Here is a 23,282-nt window from a genome sequence, read left to right as displayed (position 1 = left end):
GTATGGTTGCAAAATAGAGGAAGAAGTGAAGGCTATGAAAAGTGAAATAAAGGAAAATGTACAGGGAAATAACAGTGACAGGAAGGAAACCAGGACTCAAAATCAATGGTTTGGACCAAAAGGAAGAAATAAACATTTAACCAGAACAGAATGAAGAAACAAGAATTCAAAAACAGTGAGGAAAGGCTAAGGAACCTCCATGACAACTTTAAATGTTCCAACATCTTAATCATAGGGGTGCCAGAAGGAGAGGAGGAAGAGCAAGAAATTGAAAACTTCTGTGAAAAAATAATGAAGGAGAACTTCCCCAACCTGGCAAAGGAAATAGACTTCTAGGAAGCCCAGCAAGCTCAGAAAGTCCCGAAGAAGTTGGACCCAAGGAAGCACACACCAAGGCACATCATAATTACATTACCTGAGATTAAAGATGAGGAGAAAGTCTTAAAAGCAGCAAGATAAAAGGAGTCAGTTTCCTACAGAGGAGGTCCCATAAGCCTATCAGCTGATTTCTTTAAAAAAACCTTGCAGGCAAGAAGGGGCTGGAAAGAAGTGTTCAAAGTCATGAAAGGCAAGGACCTACATCCAAAATTACTCTATCCAGCAAAGCTTTCATTTAGAATGGAAGGGCAGATAAAGTACTTCCCAGATAACGTCAAGTTAAAGGAGTTCATCATCACCATACCCTTATTATATGAAATGTTAAAGGGACTTATCTATGAAAAAGAAGATGATCAAAACTATGAACAGTAAAATGACAACAAACTCACAACTATCAACTGACCTAAAAAACAAAACAAACAAACAAACAATAAAACTAAGTATATAACTAGAACAGGAACAGAATCACAGAAATGGAGATCACATGGAGGGTTATCAGTGGGGAGGGGAAGGGGGTAGAATGGGGGAAAAGGTACAGAGAATAAGTAGTGTAAATGGTAGGTACAAAATAGACAGGGGGAGGTTAAGAATAGTATGGGAAATGGAGAAGCCAAAGAACTTATATGTATGTACGACACATGGACATGAATTAAGGGGTAGAGGGAATGCTGGTGGGAGGGGGGATGCAGGGTGGAGGGAAATAAAGGGTAGAAAATAAATGGGACAACTGTAACAGCATAATCAATAAAATGTATTAAAAAAAGAATTTCTAATTAAAACTGTTTTGATGTAGACACCAAAACCAAACTCCAGTATTTAGTTTTACACATACTGCTCATAATCATGTCTAGAATTTGGCCTCAACAAAAACATAATAAAAATATTTTAATTTTTATTAATATCTAGAAAATTGAAGTCAACAGTTTACTTATTTTTAAAAATAAAAATAGGATTAACAAACCCTATCATCTTACCTGCAAAGCGTTTAATATCTGGCGTATTCTTTGATTCCATCTCTCCCCCTCAACACTTTGTTCACTTCCCAGTGACTCCTGTTTGAATGATTGAGAAAATATTTCACTCAAGCAAACTCAGTGAATGTTTACTATTTGTCAGGCATAGTTCGCTGCTGCAAGAAACACAATTGTAAAGTGGGTCCTGCCAAATAAAGAGCTTATATTTGATAACAGAGAGAATAAAATTAGCATACAGGTGTACATCAACCTTTGAGGGATTACATGTATACTCCCTAGGTAATCTTCTTTTAAGAAAAAATTTCATTGAACTCACTGGGGTGACGTTAGTTAATGAATTATATAGGTTTCAGGTGTACAATTCTATAATACATCATCTGTATATTGTATTGTATGTTAACTACCCCAAGTCTCCTTCCATCACCACTTACCCCGCCTCCACCCTCTTCTACCTCACCCTAACCCCCTTTACTCTGGTGATGACCATACTGTTATCCATGTCTATAGGGGTTTTTTTTTTGCTTAAAAAAGAAAAAAATATTCTAAAACAAGAATTTCTAATTAAAACTAATTTCTAATTAGACACCAAAACCAAACTGCCATATTTAGTTTTATGCATACTGCTCATAATCATGTCTAATAGAATTTGGCCTCAACAAAAACATAATAAAAAGGGTTTAATTTGTATTAACATCTTGCTTTAAAAAAAACCCTTTTCACCCAGCTCCCCAACCCATTCTCCTCTGACAGTTGTCAGTCTGTTCTCTGTATCTATAAGTCTATTTCTATTTTGTTTGTTAGTTTATTTTATTCATTAGATTCCACATATAAATGAAATCATATGGCACTTATCTTTCTCTGACTGGCTTATTTTACTGAGCATGATACTCTTCAGGTCCATCCATGCTGTCACAAATGGTTAATATTTCCTTCTTTTTTACAGCCAAGTATCAATATTATTCCATTGTATAAATGTACCACAGCTTTTTCATCCACCCATTTACTGATGGTCACTTGGGCTACATATGGCCAATGGCATATGAAAAGATGCTGAACATTACTAATCAGAAACAACACTGCAATGAATATAGGGGTGCATATATTCTTTCAAATTAATGTTTCAGGTGTCTTCAGATATATTCCCAGAAGTGGAATCACTGGGTCATAAGGAAGTTCCATTTTTAATTTTTTAAGATAGCTCCATACTGCTTTCCACAGTAGCTGCACAAATCTGCATCCCAACCAACAGTGCACAAGGGTTCCCTTTTCTTTGCATTCTCATCAACACTTGTTGTTTGTTGATTAACTGACAATAGCCATTCGGAGAGGTGTGAGGTGATAACTCATTGTGGCTTTAAATTGCATTTCTCTGATGGTGACATTGAGCATCTTTTCAGGTGTCTATTGGCCATCTGTATGTCCTCCTTGGAGAAGTGTCTATTCAGGTCCTTTGCCCATTTTTTAATTGGGCTGTTTGCTTTTTTGGTGTTGAATTTTATAAGTCCTTCACAAATTTTGGATATTAACTCATCAGATGTATCATTGTCAATTATGGTCTCTCATTTAGTAGATTGTCTTTTCATTTTGTTGATGGCTTCTTTTGCTGTGCAAAAACTTTTCAGTCTGATGTAGTCCTATTTATTTTTTCTTTTGTTTCCCTTGCCCTAGGAGATATATCAGAAAAAAATATTTCTATGAGCAATGTCTGAGATTTTACTGCCTATGTTTTCTTCCAGGGTTTTTATGGTTCTGAGTATAACTTTTAAAACTTTAGTCCATTTTGAGTTTATTCCTATGTATAGTGTAAGAAGGTGGCTTAGTTTCATTTTTTTTGGACTTAACCCAATTTTCCTAACACCATTTATTGAATAGACTATCTTTACCCAATTGTATGTTCTTGTCTCCTTTATCAAATGTTAATTAGCCATAAAAGCGTAAGTTTATTTCTGGGCTCTCTATTCTGTTCCATTGATCTGCATGTCTGTTTTTATGCCAGTACCATGCTCCTTTGATTACTATGGCTTTGTTATAGCTTGATTCCTCCAACTTTATTCTTCTTTCTCAAAATTGTTGTGGCTATTTGGGGTCTTTGGGTTCTTTATACATTTTTGGAATATTCTAGTTCTGTGAAATATACCATTGGTATCTTAATAGGAATTGCATTGAATTTATAGGTTGCTTTGGGTAGTATATACATTTTAATGATGGTAATTATTCCTATCCATGAACACAGTATATGCTTCCACTTATCTTCTTTAATTTCTTTCTTCAGTGTCTTATAATTTTCTGAGTACAGGTCTTTTAAATCCTTGGTTAAATTTATTCCTAGGTATTTTTTATTTTATTATTTTATTTTTCTTTTATTGATGCACTTGTAAGTGGGATGGTTTGCTTAGTTTCCCTTTCTGATAATTCATTGTTGGTGTATATAAATGCAACTGATTTCTGTATATTTATTTTGTATACTGCTACTTTACTGAATTCATTGGTCAGTTCTAACAGTTGTTTGCTGAAATCTTTAGGGTTCTCTACATACAATATCACATCATCTGCCAGGCTATCTTCTGATAAGGGTCTCCAGAGTAGGAGGGTCTTCAGTCTTTACTGGTAATGCATCCCAGGGCATCAGGCCCTTACTTTAAAAAGCAGGCAGCAAAAACCACCATTTGTGGCTAGAAGTTATCCCAGCTCTGTTCAATCTAAACTCAGTTAACAGGAGTAAACATAAAACTATTAAAAAACTGCCTTGTAAAGGTCTTTATCTGAACTTACTTAGCAATACAGAAGCTCTAACAACAACTGATATTTAGTTGTTTGTAAACAATTGGGGTAGAAAACTTTTAGATTTTGAGGGTGAAGATCAACCAATTGCCTGTTACATTGTCTGAATAGATTCATTCTTTTCAGTCTTTAAATCTTCAGAAATCACTTCAGTATTGAAAAATTGTAAAGTTGAAATCCCTTTACAAGAATTCACTCCAAGCCCTTACCAACTAAAACATTATGAGTTGAGAACAGAACTGGGTATAAGAAAGGTGCTGATGAGTCTGAATAAAATGTATTTTTTCTAAAACATTGTATGGCTCAAGGCCTATATCTATATATATGACTTCTGCTCAAAGGGCCACATGTCAATAGCAAAGCTAGAAGTAACATTGGACCCACCTAACTCCATATATATTATTGTTTTATGTCTGTAGTTTTTGTTCAAGAGCATAAAGGCATTTTAAGATTGTAATGAATTTTAGAAGTTTTTTTAGTAAATAATATCAAAACATGTAATGCCTGATATTAATTTTCCTTTTAAATAAATTATCATTATGATGAGCTCCAAAACTATTAGATTGTTTTTTCATATGTTGAAAAAAGATTGAATTCTCTGGATAAGCTAGGACAGAATAAATACCTTAACTTTTAAACAGCTGAGCCAGAAGTGGGCTGATTAATTGTTGCCTTTCTCTTTGCCTCTATAGACACAGGTTATTTTCATACAGGGTCAAGCAAAGCACAACACAGCACAAGTTCAGCTGTTTTAATAATCCACTGGGCTTTCACACAATGGATTCAGCTGTAGGGTGTCCAGATAGATCAACTGGGCAGGCTTCAGTGAAGTGCACATGCACTATTTCTCCTGAGCCTTTTCCTGGTTAGTTCAGTTGTGCAATATGGGAGAAGCTTCAGTCTCATGAATCTTTAACAAAGAGTTGGACAATTGCTTTTTATATTTCAAAAATAGCATTTTGTGTATTCAAAAACAAAAATCAACATTAGTAATGGCATGAGCTCATTTATCTTAGAACAGGCTCACTTTGACCATGCAAGATGCTGTTTATTTGAGAGATTTTAACAAAACCTGAAATACAAGCCAAGACAGGTCATTCATATGAAAAAGTCACTGGAAACAGGTAGGGTGGGCCTGAAGTGGGTGGGGCAGTGCCTCAGGGAATCAACAGGGTGAGGCAAACAGTGTGAACCAGGTTGATGGAGTCTCAGAGATGATTCCTGCCTGCCAGCTCTGTCATGGGAAGGCTCATCAAAGGAACAATGGTCTCTGCCAGCACTTCTGTCTGGGAGAAAGCTGCCCCTCCAGCTCTTACCTTGATACTGGACATTCAGTTCCTTCCCACATGTCTTTGGTGCCTTTTAAGCTGCTGCCCCAGTGCCAGAACTCAGATGAGTGAGTATGAGTAAATCTGTGCACAGGTCCTCAAACCAGAACTGTCTGGGACTCTGGAAGCCTCTGTTTCACTCAGCCTCACTCTCCACTGGTTTTTACAGCCAGAAGTTATGGGGACTTCTCTTCCCAGCACTGGAGCCCTGGGTGGGGGGCCTGGTGTGGAGCTGGGACCCCTCACTCCTCATGGGGGACCTCTACAGCCAAGATTTCCTTCCTGATTTTTATCTACCACACAAGTGTGGGACCAGCCCATTTTGTATCTCTACCCCTCCTACCAGTCTTGATGTATCTTTTTTAATTCCCTAGTTGTAGGACTTCCATTTAGCCAGATTTCAGGCAGTGCTTAACAATGGTTCTTCTCTAGTGTAGTTGTAATTTTGATGTGGTTGTGGGAGTACTATGCTGCCATCTTGACTGGCAGCCCTCTAAAGTAAACTTTCAAGTGCCCTAGGCCATACCCCTGATACAGCTGTTTCTCTAGAGATGTTATAAGTGTAACTTAAAACAGTGGTTCTCAACATTTTAAATTTGTGGCTACTTTTAATAAGCATAAAAATCACTTCCCTTCCTTTACAATTATTTGAAATTTCAAAATAAAAAGTCAAAGTAATTCTGAATATGTATTATCAAACCATCCATACACGTCTTTGTTGAGATCACTAATATAAATTATAACTTAAAAAAGTAACAGCTCTAAAAACTAATGTTTAGGTAAAGATTAAACATTTAGGAACAAAGTTTTTAAGAACATTTCCAAGGCTATACATACACTTGTCAATTCAACTGGACAATTTTCAATTTCTTGTGCCGAGATGGCATTCACTAAAGAGGATTCCTCAGCAGCCAAAGAAACAATATCCTGCTAAAGCAAATTAGGAAAAAAATAGGTAAGTTATCCCAGTAGTAGTAGTCATCACAGGAATAATCTCATTCTGATAAATGCTTTAATCACATGCATGCTCATTTATAAAACTAATTTAAAGTACTATATCCCAGGCAGGCAGCCTCTGACTTAAATATTCCTCTTTTCCATAAGCCTCCTACAAATGAAGAACTCGCATGCCCCTTCCCCCATTGCTTCCTATCCTTGTCACTCCTATTTCTCTTGCCTCTGCAGGTCTCATATCAAAAGTCTCTGCTGCTATGTGGCCGAGGCCGCTTTCCTTTGAAGCGTTTTATCTAGCCCCAGTTCCCTGCCTCTATTCTCATGCCAGTACCAGGTGGCCGCAGAAGGAGACCTGCAAACAGAGGGAGTGGTACAAAGGAAGGGATATTAATATCCCTACCTACGGCCATGACAGGTTTCTTGCTGCCAGTGCTGGAGCTGTCACTGGTAAAAGGGAAGAAAAACTGTGTCTGGAAGTGGAGCAAAGACATAAAGGGAGAAGGAAGAAAAGAAAGCCAGGAATTCTCCATTCCCCGTCCTCTCCCTTTTTCACTGCTGCGGAAGCTGTCAGCCCCCTTTGCATCCTCACCCTGTCTCCCAGCTTCCTTCCCCAGCTGCCATCTCTGATCTTGATTAAGTTAGAAGCTTCCTACAATAGTTTACTTGATTTTTCACTTCAGCTTTTTAAAATTTTAGTGAATATAAGGAGTTGCATTTTATTCTTTAATATACATATTTGTGAAAAATCATGTTTTTCTCTTTTAATTTCTATGAATATTCTAAATTTTAGACACTCTCAATTTTATAGTTACTTTACATAAAAATTCTCTTTCATGAAGACATGAAAATGATAAATCAGAATCAGTATTTCCTGCCCCTCTAAACTGTGCTCCCATTACTGACTATATTTCACATCTGTTCATTTTTGGAAGCAGAATAAGAATGGAACTGAAGGTTAAAGCATAAGCATAGTATAAAGGAGCAAAAGGTTTGAAAGAGCAAGTGCATCAATCTCTTTCTTTTACTTCAAGCACCTGGGAAAACCCAATTTTGTTAATATGTTAAAGAGTCATAAACTAAACAAGCTTGCTTAATCAGAATTTTCCGTGGTTGTACTCTAAGAAATGCCTGGGCCCAAATAAAGAAGAGAGTTGTACTGGCAACCCAGTATCTCAATATCTAGCATGTTATGAAATATTTAGTAAAACACATTCTCTTTTAATGCATTATGAAGTTGTCTTTCCTTCCAAGGGCATTTGGTTTCAACGTGGACTGACTTTGAATTCCCTGAGTGGTTATCAAAGTACAGTGATGATGGAACAGACTAGAAAAGCACTGGTTTATTTTTATCTGGTATGGCTATAATATTTACACTTGTACAATCAATGAAGTGACAATTGAGAAAATAATATAAAGTAAATTTTTTCAAGTATGTTTTCAAGTAACTATGTTTTTCAAATAAAAGTTATGTCTTCAAATAAAAATTATTTAAAATATTTAATTCTGGTCATGGATCTTTAGATATAGCCTTTTAGATTCAACACTGAGGTAACTGGTAGGTCTAAAATGTGGGGAGGGGGCTCCACCCACAGAGTGACCCCACCCTCCACAGATGGGAATAAGTCTACCAAGACATGATTTGCTTGGGGAGGAAAGGTGGCCCATCTCTCAAAGGAGAAGGACCTTGAGCCTGTTCCTCAATGGGCTTTTATTGGGTTCAACTTGCACAGGAATACAGGTAAAGCTCATCAATCATTGTCAGGCAGCAATGATCAAACAATAGATAGCATTCGAAGAACTACTAGGGCTTATTCTGAGTCAGAGTCAGTTAGCTAAAGGGCCACAAAACTTTGGGAAACAAACTCACTTTATGCTTGGACCCTTATCAGAAAATTGAGGGCATTCTTAGCAAAGCAGGTTTCATGGGATTTTATGCATTCTTTCTTAGGCCTGATCACCCTGGGGAACTGTCCGTTCCTGCCCAGGGCTGCACCACCCTCCAGCACTGTTTCAGGCTTAGGTCAGGTGGGGGAAGTAAGGCAGCCAAGACATTAGGAGACTTCTCACAGACAGAAAGAGGACTCAGGCTATGTCAAAGCTGAGGAGCGAGGGCCCCATCACCCCCTTTCTCTATAGCCCTCCAAGTCCTTCCCTGGTGGCCCCATCATGACCATGCCTGTGTTAGGTCCTCCCTCCCTTGAGGAATCTTACCCATCATTGGCTAACCAGTCATCTGCCCAGGGCCAAGCAGGGTGAAGTAAAGTGGGGCAGAGGCAGTGCTGCAGCCAGGAAGATAAGTTTCGTCTCCTTAGTGGCTTATGGTCCCAAGATCTTTTTATTCAGCCTTAGCCATGGGGGGTTACAGCTTCTGAAACCAGGCAGGGTGCTTCCCAACACTAAAACATATTACTCTTAAAGCTGGGAAGGGTGAATTTATGATCAAAATAAAAACATAGGTGTACTGTCTAGAGTCCTAAGACTCCACAACATATTGATGTGGGGCCTAGGAGTATCCTCAACGTATAATCAGATTCAGGTACAGTCACTTATTTAATGCACTATGCAAAATACTATTTCAGTATGAAACTACTTATCTTGTGCGTTACTATCCTAAAGTTCCAGAAAATACTGCTCTGCAGATGAAAATAATGTTTTATCCTGTAGTATTGCTACCTACTAAAGAAAGTATAGGATGATGAGATAAATTATAAAATGACAATATGTCTTTTTATTATGTAAATATTATGTAAGACAATACTAATCAGAGTCTCAATGTTCCTTCACTATATCTGTGTCAGAAAAAATACTAATATTTTGATCATTCTTTTCAGTTAACTTACCTCAGAACTAGCATTTTTATTGGTATCCTCATGAGAGCTACAATTTGAACCATTAGTCACATCCTTCCAAGTTTTGGGTTGGTTTAACTCTTGCTGGGAATTTGGATCTTTCATCATAGAGGTCTCTGAATTATTAAGGAAGTAAAGAAGATTTCACCAAAATATCTTTTCAACTTAAATTGGAATATGATTGTTACAAAAGAAAACTTCTGACACTGGAATCCATTTAAGCAAAGGGCATATACACTCTCTACAGCTCCCAAATCTCATGTATTTATCTTCCCATTTCCCACGTGTGCCTCTGTCACCTCCACTTCCCATCCTCTACCACCTCTCTCCTCAGCACTCACACCCATACATTTACTGACAAGACAGCATGGGCAGTTCAAGCCCACCTAGGCGTATCATTCAGCAGATTTTAATGATTTCAGGAAGGGTGATCAGGAAGCAGAGGCTCACTCACCACATAGGCTGGTTTTATCATTTCTTTATAATAGTCACAATAATAATCAGCAATTATTAATACCCCATGTATCGTCTGGGTATATGGAAATATCTGTATCAGGTTAACTGTCTTGTTTAAATGCTATTCTTATTCGCTAGGTGACTTTTCATGTTAGTTGTTTTAAAGTGAAATATTATCTTACTAGATACAAAAATTTTCTTTGTTGAAGGTTTACGAATACTGCCTTTGGGGGTGTGGGAAGTAGGAAAGCATGAGAGTAAGTATGGTACACATTGTATATAAACTATCTTCTTTATGTAGCTTTGTGGACAAAAATTAATCTGCAAAGCAGAAAAATACAATGATGCTATAACATTTCTTTTAAATTCAAGTACTCTTCTAGAGATGGCATTTACAGTTAGGAATATGAAAATGGATTCCATCCTCATTTTGTAATGCAAAATGAAAATTTTTTGTTTCTACATTCCTCAAAATCAACAAAATTAGGATGTCTTACCTACTATGTTTCCACCTCTCATTTCTTCACTTATTGATTCCTTCCGCATCAATTTTCTTCCAAGTTTAAAGCCAGAGGATAGAAAGCACTTTGTAAACAACTGCAAAAGTACACATTTTTGTTTCTAGTTTTTGTACAAATAAAATAATTCAATAAAATATAAGCTCATATGCTAACAAGTCAAAATTATAATTCATGCTCACATATCCAGGAAATTAATTCAAAATAAGGGGGTATTTTTTCACCAGTTTAAATTCTTGAATATGTGAGTATACATATGCATGTATTTATTTATAGCTAAACACTGCACACATGTAAAAGCATGGAAACTATTACCATTTTCAGTTCATTATGAATCAGATCCTGGGTTGCAGTTGACAGAAGTGTATCCACTCCTCCCTTCTTTTTCCACATCATCAGTCTCTGGGTAGGTGGTGCAAGTTCCAAAACCATAAGAGTGTCAGCAAAGGAAGTAAGTTGTTTATGCATGACTTTGCTACTGATCTCCTTGACTGGATCTATGAGCAATTTCCTCTTTTTGCTTTTCCTCTTCCAAGCTAAATATAAGAAATAGGCACAAATGTGATTGGTTGTACAACTTTGTAAAATGGTATTCTAGGCAATGCATATCGAAGAGACATTGACTACCATTCGACCTACAGAGTTGCACAGAGAAGAAAATCCCTTTGACTCTACTGAAAACTACAGTTTACAAAGTTTTTGCACAACGAGAGTGTCTGAGAAGCCAAGACTTCACACATTTTGTAAGGTGTTGCTTGAAGTTTCTGAGGAGGAACTCTGTTGACCTACACAGTGGACAACCAAGGAAATGGGGAACAGAGGGTACATTGATAGGAAACTCACTCAGTTCTGAGGTTCCTTAAAATATCTACATATCAGAATAACTTTGTGAAACAATAATTTGTATTTGTCCAGTGTATTTCTCTCTCCCTCACTGAAATTCATACACAAAGTCCAAGAGGGTAGCCCATGGGATTTTGCGCCTATAGGTAATTTTACTAGGTAGAAAACAGAAGTCATTTTTTTTTTCCTTAGTAAAGATGCAAAAGGGGAGGGAGGGTTAAATTTCCAAGAATAGGTGAAGATCTGAGATCAGATGGAGCCAGAAGGAACAGGCACCAGCTTGCTGATGTGCCTCAGTAACATCCTGGGAATGTAAGATCCCAGAGGGGCTGGCTGCGTGATGACTCCAGAGGTTCTGCAGGCTGGGACAGTGGGCACTACACACTGGTATGGCTGATGAGCAGAGGTTCCCTTCCACTTGCCACAAACTTCCCCCAAGGTTTGACACTACATGGTTTAGGGCAGGATAATGGAGCTATGCAGGCTGAAATTCTTGCCAGCCCAGTGGGATGGAGGCTCAAGTTTGAATTTGGTAAAGAAAAAAAAAATGAATGCTTTATTCCTTGCATGCCTGAGTTTATAAACTAAAATCCCTATCAATTACATTACTTAAAACTACTGCATTCTTTAAAAGTCTAGTTATATATTAGATTCATATTTATTGTTTTTTCCTAAAAACATGCTGGAAGTTAAATGTTAGAAGAGATAGTGTCTCTCTTCTGATTCTTTTATTCTGCCTTATTTTATATTCATTTACATGTCTATTTATTTCTTGATCAGACTGTGGGTTTTTTTAATTGACTTTATGGCGGTAACATTGGTTAACAAACCAGACAGGTTTCAAGGGTACCACTCAACAAAACATCATCTGCACACGGCATCATGCACCCATTGGCCCAAGTAAAGTCTGTTTCTGTCCCCATTTAACCCCACTTTGCCCTCATCCACCTTCCTGCCCCCTTTCCCTCTGGCTATCACCGCTCTTGTCTGTATATGTATATACATACATATATTAGTATATATTAATATGTAGGGTCCAGCACAAATAATGCCCCTTTTATTACATAAAATCTTTTATTACAAAATCACAAAGGTATAATTCTGTAACCTAACAATATCACACTTGAGCACACCATATGACATTTTAGGTGAAATGTTCAAATTGCTGTCCATCTCATGTGAGATCTTCATGTAGCCTACCAACCACACTCAATGGCATTACTTCTGCCAGACCCTGTATATTATATATATTAAGTTTCTTAAAAGCAGGAACTATGTCTTCTTCATTTGTGCTCAGTACAGAGTAATGGCTCAATAACTACTGAACTCAGTTTAAAATTTTTCAGTTTCCCAAACTGGAAATATGTTTTGACCAGAACTGAATAGAATGAAAAGACCACCTCAAACTTCCTTAACACTCTTCCCCTATTGTATTACAAATGCTATTACTAGGTTGACTACCTTTTGTAGTATTTCATAGATTATTCAAATATCTAACAGTAAGTAAGATAGTAGGTATCAAAAATAAAAATAAAAACATGAATGATTCTTACCTGAAGCATCAATTGGATCAAGGGTAAATCCTTCCTCTTCATTTGATAATGTGGTTTCATACATTTTTTCATTTTGCAGTAGATGTATACATTCTGGATGATCTAGTTCTACTAATCAACATCACCATAAAAATTATAAAAATAATAACCAGAGGACTCTATGATCATTTAAGTGAAGGATAAACTAACTGAAGATTTATATTGCTAAGTAGAGCCACATATGAATTCTTAGAATGATGTATTTAACAGAGTTCGGGAGGATCAGCTATTACATGGTCTGAGGCCCACAGTGCCTAGGTGAGTCAGGTATCATTACCCTCTTTTGCACATGTGACATCTAAGGTTGGACTCAGATATGACTGTGACTACAGTCACAAAGTGAAAACATGGTACCAAACATGATAAATGACTGGCTTAAATTTGATTGTATGTCTGCTAAAAATTTTATATTTCATTAAATCACTTAATTATTAGTTGACCCATAAAAAACTGTAACTAAATTTTAATTGCCTATCTCTTTTCACATTTTAAATTTTCACTATTATGTGAGAGAGCGAATGTAACATCAAAATGAGGCTAATCATACATTTAATTCTTAAAACAATCAGACTAAAAGAACTCAAATCATTTGAGGTACCTTACATAAATTTCAAGTAGAAAATATGCCCCCCATTTATAATTTCTCTCTAATTGTATCTCTCCAAATTGTGGATATTAAACCACATTTATATAGCATTAATATAATTAATAACTATTTTATATCAGATGTTAATCATGTTTTTACCACGTAACATGTTATTTTAATTATTCAAAAGCACAATATTTTGGCAGAGTATTTAAATGTGCTCTCATATGAAATAAACCCAGTACTGGTTAAATAATGCCACACTCAATGGTTAAATAACCATTATTGTACCTTTCTCAGAACCCAGTTTCTTATTCTACATAGTCTCAAGTCAGGCTAAGAGTTGGAGGGACATTTTTTATTATCTTTTGATATATTATATGCTACATAGACTCAAAATACCTGAGGCTCAATTTGAACATTACCAACTGTTCACTTTCTACACAGAGGAAAATTTCAACATACCCACTGTATTATTGGGAGGCTCAGGAGGCAGAGGACTTTCTCTGTTCAAATGCATGTCTTCTAACAGGGCATTCTTATCATCTTGCAACAGATTGTCTTGAAAAACACAACAAATACTTTTGTCATACAGAACTGAATTTATCATTTGTTCCCTAAACTCTGATTGATATTATCATATGTAAGAAATTGTGAAAGGACACAGAAATGAATGAGCCCTACTTAATGAGATTTGGTTGGATAGACTATCACATTTCATGCAGAATGACATAATTTTATATACTTAATTTCCTTTCCTTTATTAAAATCTATTTTTAGATGTTTAATTTCAGAAAACGTTTACTCTATACTAATACCAAGATAGCAGCCTTGTTACAAAGCCATGCTTAGTTTCACATCAAGAAGTGAAAGTGTCCACACTCCTTTGGTAGAGATCTAAGGTAGAGCCACTGTGCTTTCATATTTCCAAAATTCCAGATGTTTGCGGTAACCAGCTTTTTAAAAATAATTGACTGGTCTGAGAGAGAGAGGAAGGCAGTGGGGAGAAAGACACATTGATTTTGTTGTTCCACTTATTTACTCATTCATTGGTTGATTCTTGCATGTGCCCTGACCGGGGATAGAACCCACAACCTTGGTGTATCAGGACAATGCTCTAACCAACTGAACTACCTAACCAGGGCAACCAGCCTTTTAATGTAAACTAGAAAATTTTAAAAAGATGTGATGTGTAGCAGTCAATATCTTTAAAACATGTGCATTTGGATTTCCTAGCTTTTGCCTATACTACTCTGATTAATAGAATATAAAAATAAAATGAAAAATATAAAATGTTTGACAGATCCTTTATAATAGCTCTCCTATAATTTCTGTTAAAGAAAACAATTTTTTGATATATAATCTAGTATATTTTGTGAGGACTATACTAACCTATCTCTCTTCTAAGTTTTAGAAATTTTTTAAAAGAAAAACAATCAGTATTTCACAATCTTTATAAAAATACGTTTAAACAGATGGCTATTTACTTAGACCTAGCTTAAATGTTTAAATATACTACACACTTTGAAAACTTGTGTAAGCAATATGTTGATTTATGGTAGACGCATACCTGATTGTTTTAGTTTGATCTAACATATCTACTAATACACCACAGTAATTTCATAGGAATAAATACCCAATTTCTATAGAACCAGACAGCATACCAATCATTTCTCCTGTAGCCCCTTCGTCACCAAATCCATCCCCACTGTCATAGAGCAGAGATTTTTCTCCGTTGAGGCTTCCAGAACTATATTCAATTACAGCACCACTGGAATTCAGCAGTACGTTGTCATCAAAGAAGCTATGGCTTCTGAGAATTTCAGGTTCCTCCCCTAAATAAATATATATCATTAATACTGAGTTAGTCAGAAAAACACAGAATTTTAGGGTTAGAAGGAAATTCAGATATCATCTTATATAGCACCCCCCCCTTGTTTTATAGATAAGCAAAATGAGAGCTAAAAAACTGATTTGAATTATTAAACTAAAGTCACTCAGTTAATCAGTGGATACTAGACTTCTAGTCTAACACTTTTTCCAATACGGTAAGAAAAAAAAGCCAAGACATCAGGATAGAGTTTCTAGTTATGGTACAGTTTCATGATTTCCAAAGTTATTACTGGCAGTGGAATAATTCTTCTACTTTAGGTAGGTCATGTTCTGCTTGAACAAGTATTATTTCATATTATTTCAAGGATAACTGCTTGTGTTGTTTATCCATAATGGGGCTTTGGAAAATAAGGAACGTATCTGCCTTCTTAGGAAAGGAAACATGGGTAAAATATTAAAGAATGGGCTTACAACATTAGTTCAATAAATATTCATTGAATGACTGGGTATTAGGCAATATGCAAGGGACTGGAGATACAGCCATTAAAAAGACAAATACTAGTCAACTAACATTGAGTGCTTACTCTGTGCATTATATTATGCAATAGAAATACTATTAAATCTTCCTTGTACAGACAAAGAAACACAATCACAGAAAAGTTTTGTAATGTGCACACAGTCAAACTCTAATAAATGGCAAAGCCAGGATCCGAACCCAGCAGAGACATCAGTGTTAGAATGGTTAACTGGTAAAATAGTTTGTCAAATGGAGATTTATGACAGAGAACTCCTAAGATAGTTACAGCAGCAGATAAAATAAACTCCCTACTTCAAACTGGCCTGCTTCAAGATTAGCTAAGAGCACATATTCTTTCCCTTCCTTGGGTTTGACTCTCTAGGCCCAGGAGTCTGAAATCGCAGAGGGTCAGAGTTTGGTCTTTCCTGCCCACCCTCTAACAGCCCACATAAATGCAATTCAGTAAAGAAAATAATGAAGTATCACTCGTATTGAAAGTTCTTCTATAGGCACACATCTTCTAGAAAGTGAGAGTTTAAAAAGGCAGCCTTCACAGGCCTGGACTAAACATTTGCTCAAAAGAAAAGACTGGCTTTTCAAAAAAAAAAAACAAACCAAAAACTAAAATTGTGTCTACTTATTCCAGGTGCAGCTTGATAGCTACCAAAAGAAAAAGTCTTGTCAATAAGATAACATTTATGAAGAGACACTATATTCTTAGCACCGAGCATCACAAGAACCTGAGATTATACAAAACAATTAATGAAATAATCATTGCCTTCAATTTTATATTGATATCCACAATAGGATGGGTTCATATTAAACAGTTCTTGAAGGACATCAGGTTTGATTTAGTTTTTGAAGAGAAAAATCACTTACTGGTAAAAAAGATTAAAGGAGGGTATAATGAAAATAGTGCTGTGATGTTGCTAGTAGTATCCCAACATAGGGGAGTAAAGCAGTAAGGTATAGGGCAGTAAGGCTCAGAGAAGTTAGGTAATTAACCCAGGATCACACAGCAAGTAAACAGAAAGCCCAGATTCAAACCCAGGTCTGTCAGTCTACAAAGAACATGTTCTTCCCACATATACTAGAAAAAGGCAATGCTAAAATTGTTGGAAGGTTACCTTTATACATCAAAAGATTCATTCTAAAGATATTTCTACTGGCATAGAAATAGCTATTTCTATTGGCATTATTTCAATATAAAAATGCAAATATAACTGGTTGTGATATAATTTTGATTTCCCAAATATTCTCACCAAAGCTCACAGCTTGGAAAAGTAGATCATTGTGATAATAGTCTTTAAGCGTGATTTCTTCTGGTCTGCTTTGGTTCTGAGCAAATTTTTCTAAAACATTAATAGCACTACGGAGAAATATAAGATTGAGGAAAACATGTGAACACAACATATTTTGTAGTATACTGCAAAACAACAACAAAAACTCCTAAAACAAAAAAAAACATGTTTTATTATAGAAATGAAGGAGATTTTTATTTTCTCAACAGTATTATTTATAAATACTAGTTTCTTGTCCATGCATATGATCCCCAGGTTGCCAAATCCAACAGTCAGCTCTTGGCCCTCTCATTCACCCTAACCTGCAGCATCTGAAGCAGATGGTAACTTCCTTCCTTATGGAATACTTCCTACGTTTGGCCTCTGGAGTACCACTCTGTCTTGGTTTTCTTTCTCCCTCATTGGCTGCTCCTTTTCCACCTCCGTTATTAGTCCTTTCTCATCTCCCAGACTATTAACTATCAGAATGACCCAATACCACTCAGTCCTTGGGTCTCAATTTCATGCTCTCCCTCACTCCCTCTCTCCCTTTTCGATCTACACTTACTCCCTTGGGGATCTCCTATGATTCACGGTTGAAGTTCCATCTGTGTCTCACAACTCCCAAATGTGTATATGTCCCATCCACACCTCTTTCCTGGGCCTCATACCCAGGTATTCAACTACCTACACACTCCTCTCAGATGTATAACCATCACCACAGAACTTATGTCCAAAACCTAATTTAATTCCTTCACCCTGCCCCTCTTAAACGTGCCATTCTGTAGTTACCCTTATATCATTAAGTGGTGACTCCATTCTTATGCCAAAATCCTCTAGTCATCCTTCCCTGCTCTCTTCCTCTTAAAGCCATATCCAGTCAGCAAATTCTGTTGGCTCTGACTTCAAAACAGATTCATAATTTGACTGTTACCAATTTAATAAAATGAAGACTGAGAACCGATGGCATATACTGGCATGTCTTACCTGGACTTCTCACTGAGTAATCTTCTCACAGGCTCCCTGCTTCCCCTCCTTTCCCGGTATAGTACAGTAAGTGGCCAAAGGAGCACACTGACAGCGAGTCAAATTCATCGTGTCAGTCTCCAGTCAAAACCCTGCTGTGCTCCCCAGTAAATAAAGTCCTCACTGTAGCCTACAACACCCTACATCTGCATTCCCGGCTGCCTCTCTGACCTCATTTCTTACCACTCAGACCCTCATTCACTCCACTGCAGTGTCCTTGCCTCCTTGCCGATCCTTGAAAATGTCCAGTGTACTCTGCCTGAGCTCCTTGCACTTGCTCTACAGGAATCCTTCTTCCTCATGTTAATGAAAGGTTTGTTCCTCTACCTCCTTCAGGTTTCTGTTCTGACCTTATCAGAAAGGCCTTGCTTGACCATTCTATTATTTATTTTATTTTATATTCTATTTCTCTTCATAATGATGATCATCTTCTGTCATAAAGTATGGTTAATTACTTGTTTATTGTCTGTCTACTCCAACTAAATGTTGGAGTCATGCCGCCAGGAGCTTTGTTTTACTCACTGCTGTCTCTTCAACACCTAGAACAGTGCCTGGCATATGGAAGGCATCAACAAATATTGACTGCATTGACCAAATATAATGATAAATTTTGGAGTACTTTGAAATTTCACACTAAATTGAAGTCTCTGTCAATGGCATGTTTACTTCAGTTGTTAACTACACTGCACTTGCATTCATGAAATCTGAAGATGAAAATGATACAGTATCAAGAAAGAAATTGAAGGAAAAGAAAAAAAATTTACTTCACATTCTGGATTTCAAAATCATGAAATTCTTCTGGCAGTGTGATAGCAGTGTAAGTTGCTTCAAAATTCTCTTTTGGAAGGTCAACTAATCCTGAAAAGTATAAAAAATACCACATTCAATAAGCAACGATGCTATATAAAATAAGAAATTCCCAAATAAATCTCTTTTATTTAAGTGAGACTCTCTCTCACTGGACTACTGCTTAGTCTCCTGACTGGTTTCCCTGTATCCACTCCTGCCCCTTCAGTCCATTCTCTACACAGCAGCCAGAGTGATATTTTAAATATGAAATCAGATCAGATCACTCCCACGCTTAAAATGATTCAGTGACTTCCCCAGTGCATTTAAATAGAATCCCAACTTCTAATCAGGGCCTCCGCAGCCCTACAAACCTATCAGCATCATCTATGGACACTCTTTTCCTCACGCACTATACTCCAACCATACTGGTCTTTTTGTTCCCTGAACAAGTTAAGCACTTTTTTACTTCAAGACCTTTGCTCTTGCAGTTCCCTCTGCCCAGAATGCTATTCCCTCAGGATATTTCTCATTCTTTAAGTTTGAACTAAATTCTATCCTCTCAAAAAGGTTTCTCCCTGCTCCGCCCCCCCAGCTAGACTAACTAAAATAAAGTTTGGTGTTATTTTCTGTTGTAGCATTCTTTTTATATTTCTTCACAGCATAATCACAATCTATAATTACTTTAATGCTTAAAAAAAAACCTTCTTCCTTATCCGATTTGCTCACCTGACCACAAAGGACCTTATTTATCTTGTTTGTCCTTGTATCCCAGAGCCTAGCATAATGTTTCACATAAAGTATGAGGTCAACAAACATTTGTGAAATAGATCAATGAAATAATGAACAAATGAACCATATTTGATATTATTAAAACTTTACATAGAGATTATACAAATATTTTAAATAAAGAAAAAACCCTGTCAATCCTGATTCAACAAATGTTAATTGGGGGAATAGTATGTGCAATGCACTGAGAAAAGTACTATAAGAAATTCAGAAAATAAATGCCAACATATTGCCTCCAAGGAGCTTATAGACTAGTGTGAGAGGCAAGCCTATTCCTAAATAACCATAATACAAGATGGAAAATGATGAATATCTTAAATTTAAATTTAAATTTAAAGACATTATACTTATATTATAAGTAAATCTCTAGCACTTTGGGATGTCTAGAATTTTTTAATATTTTATTATTAGCATGCTACTTAAGGAGTCTTGAGATTTCTGAAAACAATGACAATTACTGACATCTAGGTTTTGTCGGTCATATTAGTTCCAGTTTATCTCAAAATGCAAAAACAGATATTGCAAACAACAACATATTAAAACTGAATATTAGAGTTTGCTGCACAAGTGTGGTAGCTTTAAGTATATTTTATAGGTAAACATGCAGAAACATTTCAAGTTTTTGAAGGCATAATCTTTCCCTGTAAACATAGGAAAAAGAGAAGGAAAGAATTTAACTTGGACTCAGTCAAAAGAAAGATTACTTTCACTCTACTCACCCCGGAATTATAGAAGGTGGTCAATTTAAAAAGCCCACCCAAAATAAAAACGCAAAAGGGAACCAAGACAAGTGAGACAAATCAATATGCACATATACCTGGGCGGAACGTCATCTTCATTTTAAGCAATGCTTCACTGCAATCTGCCAAAAGATATTTTGCCTTCCTATTATAGATTCGAACAACTCCCAAAAGAAGGTGTCCTGAAGTTCGAAGTGCAATTTTCACCTTTCAATAATTTTTAAAGTATTAGAATATTACAAATTAGATTCATAACCCCTGTTCTTTGAAAATTACAAAATCATAAGAATTTCTTCTCTTTAAAAAGCAGATATTTTGTATTCTTATTTAAAATGAATCAATCACTTAACTTTTACCTCACTTTGTAAAATACTGGGTTGGCCAAGAAGTTCATTTACTTTTTCCATATGATGGCTGTAGTAGTGTTTCCTTGTCTTGAATTTTATTCAAAACAATTTTGTTAGATTGCATTGTGACAGTTGTCATATTAGTATGCATTTTTTAAAAATGTATCAAAATTAGTGAATTTTTGTGCAGCCATTTTAATATTGAAAATGGAAGAAAGTATACAACATTTTTGGTGTATTATGCTTTATTATTTCAAGAATGGTAAAAACACAACTGAAACACAAAAAAAGATCTGTGCAGTGTGTGGAGAAGGTGCTGTGACTGATCGAAAGTGTCAAAACTGGTTTGTGAGGTTTCTTGGTACTATTGACATTTTGACCAAATAATTCTTTGCTGTGGGGCTGTCTTATGAATTGGAAGATGTTTAGCAGCACCCCTGGCCTCTACCCACTAGAAGCAAATAGTGGGAGATAAGCCAACATACTCAAAATATCCAAATCAATAAAGTTATTGGTGAAAATGAAAAATGTGTCTTTTATTTTACAGAAAAAACTAAATGGACTTTTTGGCCAACCCAATAGTTATTTTCTTCAATGAAGATAATTGATTTGACATTTAAATGACGTGTGCTATTATTGGCTTTATGGGAAAAATAAAAGTCCCAAGTCAAGCAGATTTGGGTTCAAGCCTTGGCTCAGTTGCTGAGGCTGGGTCATTTAACGTTCCTGAACTTTGACTTATTAATAATAGCTATAATGTATTATTTACTTATTCTGTGACAGGCATTGTCCTAAGGGCTTTTGATTTGTTAATTTATTTAATTTTGACAACAATATCTATTTACAGAAGAAAACACCAAGCTTCAGATATGTTAAGTAGTATGCCCGAACTAATACAACTATTAGGTGATGGAACAGAATTCAATTTAAATTTGACAAAGTCAAAAGTTCATACTCTTAACTACCACATTTCACGGAGGCAAAAGAAGCCCATCACACAGGATTGCTGTGCAGATTAAAAAGACTAATGAACATTAAGTCTAGTCCAGTGCCTTACACATGGTTGGTTTTCAATTATAATTCATCCTTCTCCCAAGCAGAAAAATACTTAACCTATAAAATATTAAAAGAACATGTTAAGGTCAATTCTAATAGTTTGAATTGACCTTCTAACGTATATTTTTATAATGAACATAATAATGTTGTTTATGAAGTGTTTTCATATATATTTTCAGTTATACACAATCCTCCTTTTTTCCTATTCTCCCTATTTATTCACTCAGTATTTTTCTAATAAATACTTATTTGGTACTACTATGTATTGTAATTTAATAGGGAACAACAAAGGATTACAAAATATGTATAAAATAGGGTCTTTATCCTTTAGGGTCCACTCTATTTATGATGAACCTAAAACAGTTAATTATTAACAGAAACCAATATATGTATATATTCAGATAGTAAATCCTATAGAAGCTAAAAGAGTGAAGACCATTTGAGAAGTAAAACATCCTTGGAAATGTATTTCATGATACAATGTATTTTAATTCCTTTCCTTTCCATAGGTCACAGTAAATACATACCACAACTTAATTAATAGCATACCTTAGGTGAAATAATTTTTTCAATAGTTATCTCTAGATTACATTCAGATACATGGGCCTTCGTGAGTTTCTTCTCCCAGTGAGCTGCAAGCCAGATTTTGGCCAACGGCCCTCTCTTACTCATAAGCACATGTGTGTAGAACATATTGCCTGTATTCCTCAGTTGTATTTCATGAACTAGAGAGAACATTAAAAGATATTTAAAATTTGATTACAAAAACCTTTTAGTGCTAATTTTCAGCAAGCAAAACTACTGTTCATTAATTCCATAAAATAACACTCAGATTATCTTCTAGTTCGATGTGTGATTCAATTCAAATTATTTCTTGTAAAGAAGGAACCATTAGTTAAAATACAAAATAATTAACCAGTTACAGAGCTCTAGTAGATTGTGACTCACACCTGATTTGAATGTATCCTGATCACTGGTCACTTTTTACATTTTACTTATTTTATCCAATAAGGAGTGTGAGTTCTCTTATTAATATGGTCAACTAAATAGAGGAGAAAGCCTGGAAAAAATAGGAGATGGAAACGGGGGGAAAGCCCCAATGAATTGGAAAAGGTAGACCAAACTAAGAGAACCCAGGTCTCCTTTTTTTCTAAAACTTAAGAATTTGAGAAGTGTTGGATCACTGGTTTATATCCAGGAGTTGAATTTCTTTGTTCTCTTAAAGATGCTCTGTTTTATTCAATAATATATTACTTTTTGAAGTTAAAACAAGAAACCATAAGAAAAGAACAAGAAGGCAAGAAAGGAAACAAGAGTCAAATTAAAATGTTTTGACATGAGTGGTAAAAGTAAACCACTTAAAACAAAGAATTTATGCATATTTCTACAAATTGTACTATTGTCAATAACATAAGGTCCCATTATTAAGGGATGTTATAATACTTTGGCTGACTTCTAGAGGAGAATCAAACTAATTTATTTCTCACAGATGTGATTTCAAGCAGCCACTATAAAAGCTTCTTTTTGTTTCTTAAGTTCTGGGAAGAGAGCAAATTGAGCCAAAATGAACACAAAAACAGTATCAGTCACAGAATTAAAAATTTAGCTGAGCTTTGATCAATGCCCATTTCCACACCAAAAATCAAATC

At 35.8% G+C, this 23,282-nt stretch overlaps 1 protein-coding gene across 2 annotated transcripts in view; it reads right to left on the bottom strand.

Annotated features, from left to right (window-relative positions):
• Nucleotides 1–22,326, bottom strand: part of RAD21L1 (RAD21 cohesin complex component like 1) — a 28,003-nt gene extending 5,677 nt beyond the window's left edge. The window contains exons 1-12 of one of the 2 annotated variants that reach the window (XM_045833467.1): nucleotides 22,183–22,326; nucleotides 20,308–20,437; nucleotides 18,680–18,773; nucleotides 16,872–16,978; nucleotides 14,924–15,094; nucleotides 13,725–13,820; nucleotides 12,635–12,745; nucleotides 10,554–10,780; nucleotides 10,218–10,317; nucleotides 9,256–9,380; nucleotides 6,299–6,391; nucleotides 1,353–1,430 (exon numbers count right to left, since the gene is read on the bottom strand). In XM_045833467.1, coding sequence (XP_045689423.1) covers nucleotides 1,353–1,430; nucleotides 6,299–6,391; nucleotides 9,256–9,380; nucleotides 10,218–10,317; nucleotides 10,554–10,780; nucleotides 12,635–12,745; nucleotides 13,725–13,820; nucleotides 14,924–15,094; nucleotides 16,872–16,978; nucleotides 18,680–18,773; nucleotides 20,308–20,437; nucleotides 22,183–22,326 — 1,476 coding nt within the window. The remainder of the gene's footprint in view (nucleotides 1–1,352; nucleotides 1,431–6,298; nucleotides 6,392–9,255; nucleotides 9,381–10,217; nucleotides 10,318–10,553; nucleotides 10,781–12,634; nucleotides 12,746–13,724; nucleotides 13,821–14,923; nucleotides 15,095–16,871; nucleotides 16,979–18,679; nucleotides 18,774–20,307; nucleotides 20,438–22,182) is intronic. The other variant, XM_045833468.1, reaches the window with a different exon arrangement.
• Nucleotides 22,327–23,282: the final 956 nt, after the last annotated feature.

Source organism: Phyllostomus hastatus, unplaced genomic scaffold (assembly GCF_019186645.2).
Source record: "Phyllostomus hastatus isolate PE091 unplaced genomic scaffold, TTU_PhHast_1.1 phas_contig_17, whole genome shotgun sequence".
NCBI classification, from domain to species: domain Eukaryota; kingdom Metazoa; phylum Chordata; class Mammalia; order Chiroptera; family Phyllostomidae; genus Phyllostomus; species Phyllostomus hastatus.
The sequence above is the reverse complement of the archived record's forward strand: the minus strand, read 5'-3'. Positions and strand labels throughout refer to the sequence as shown.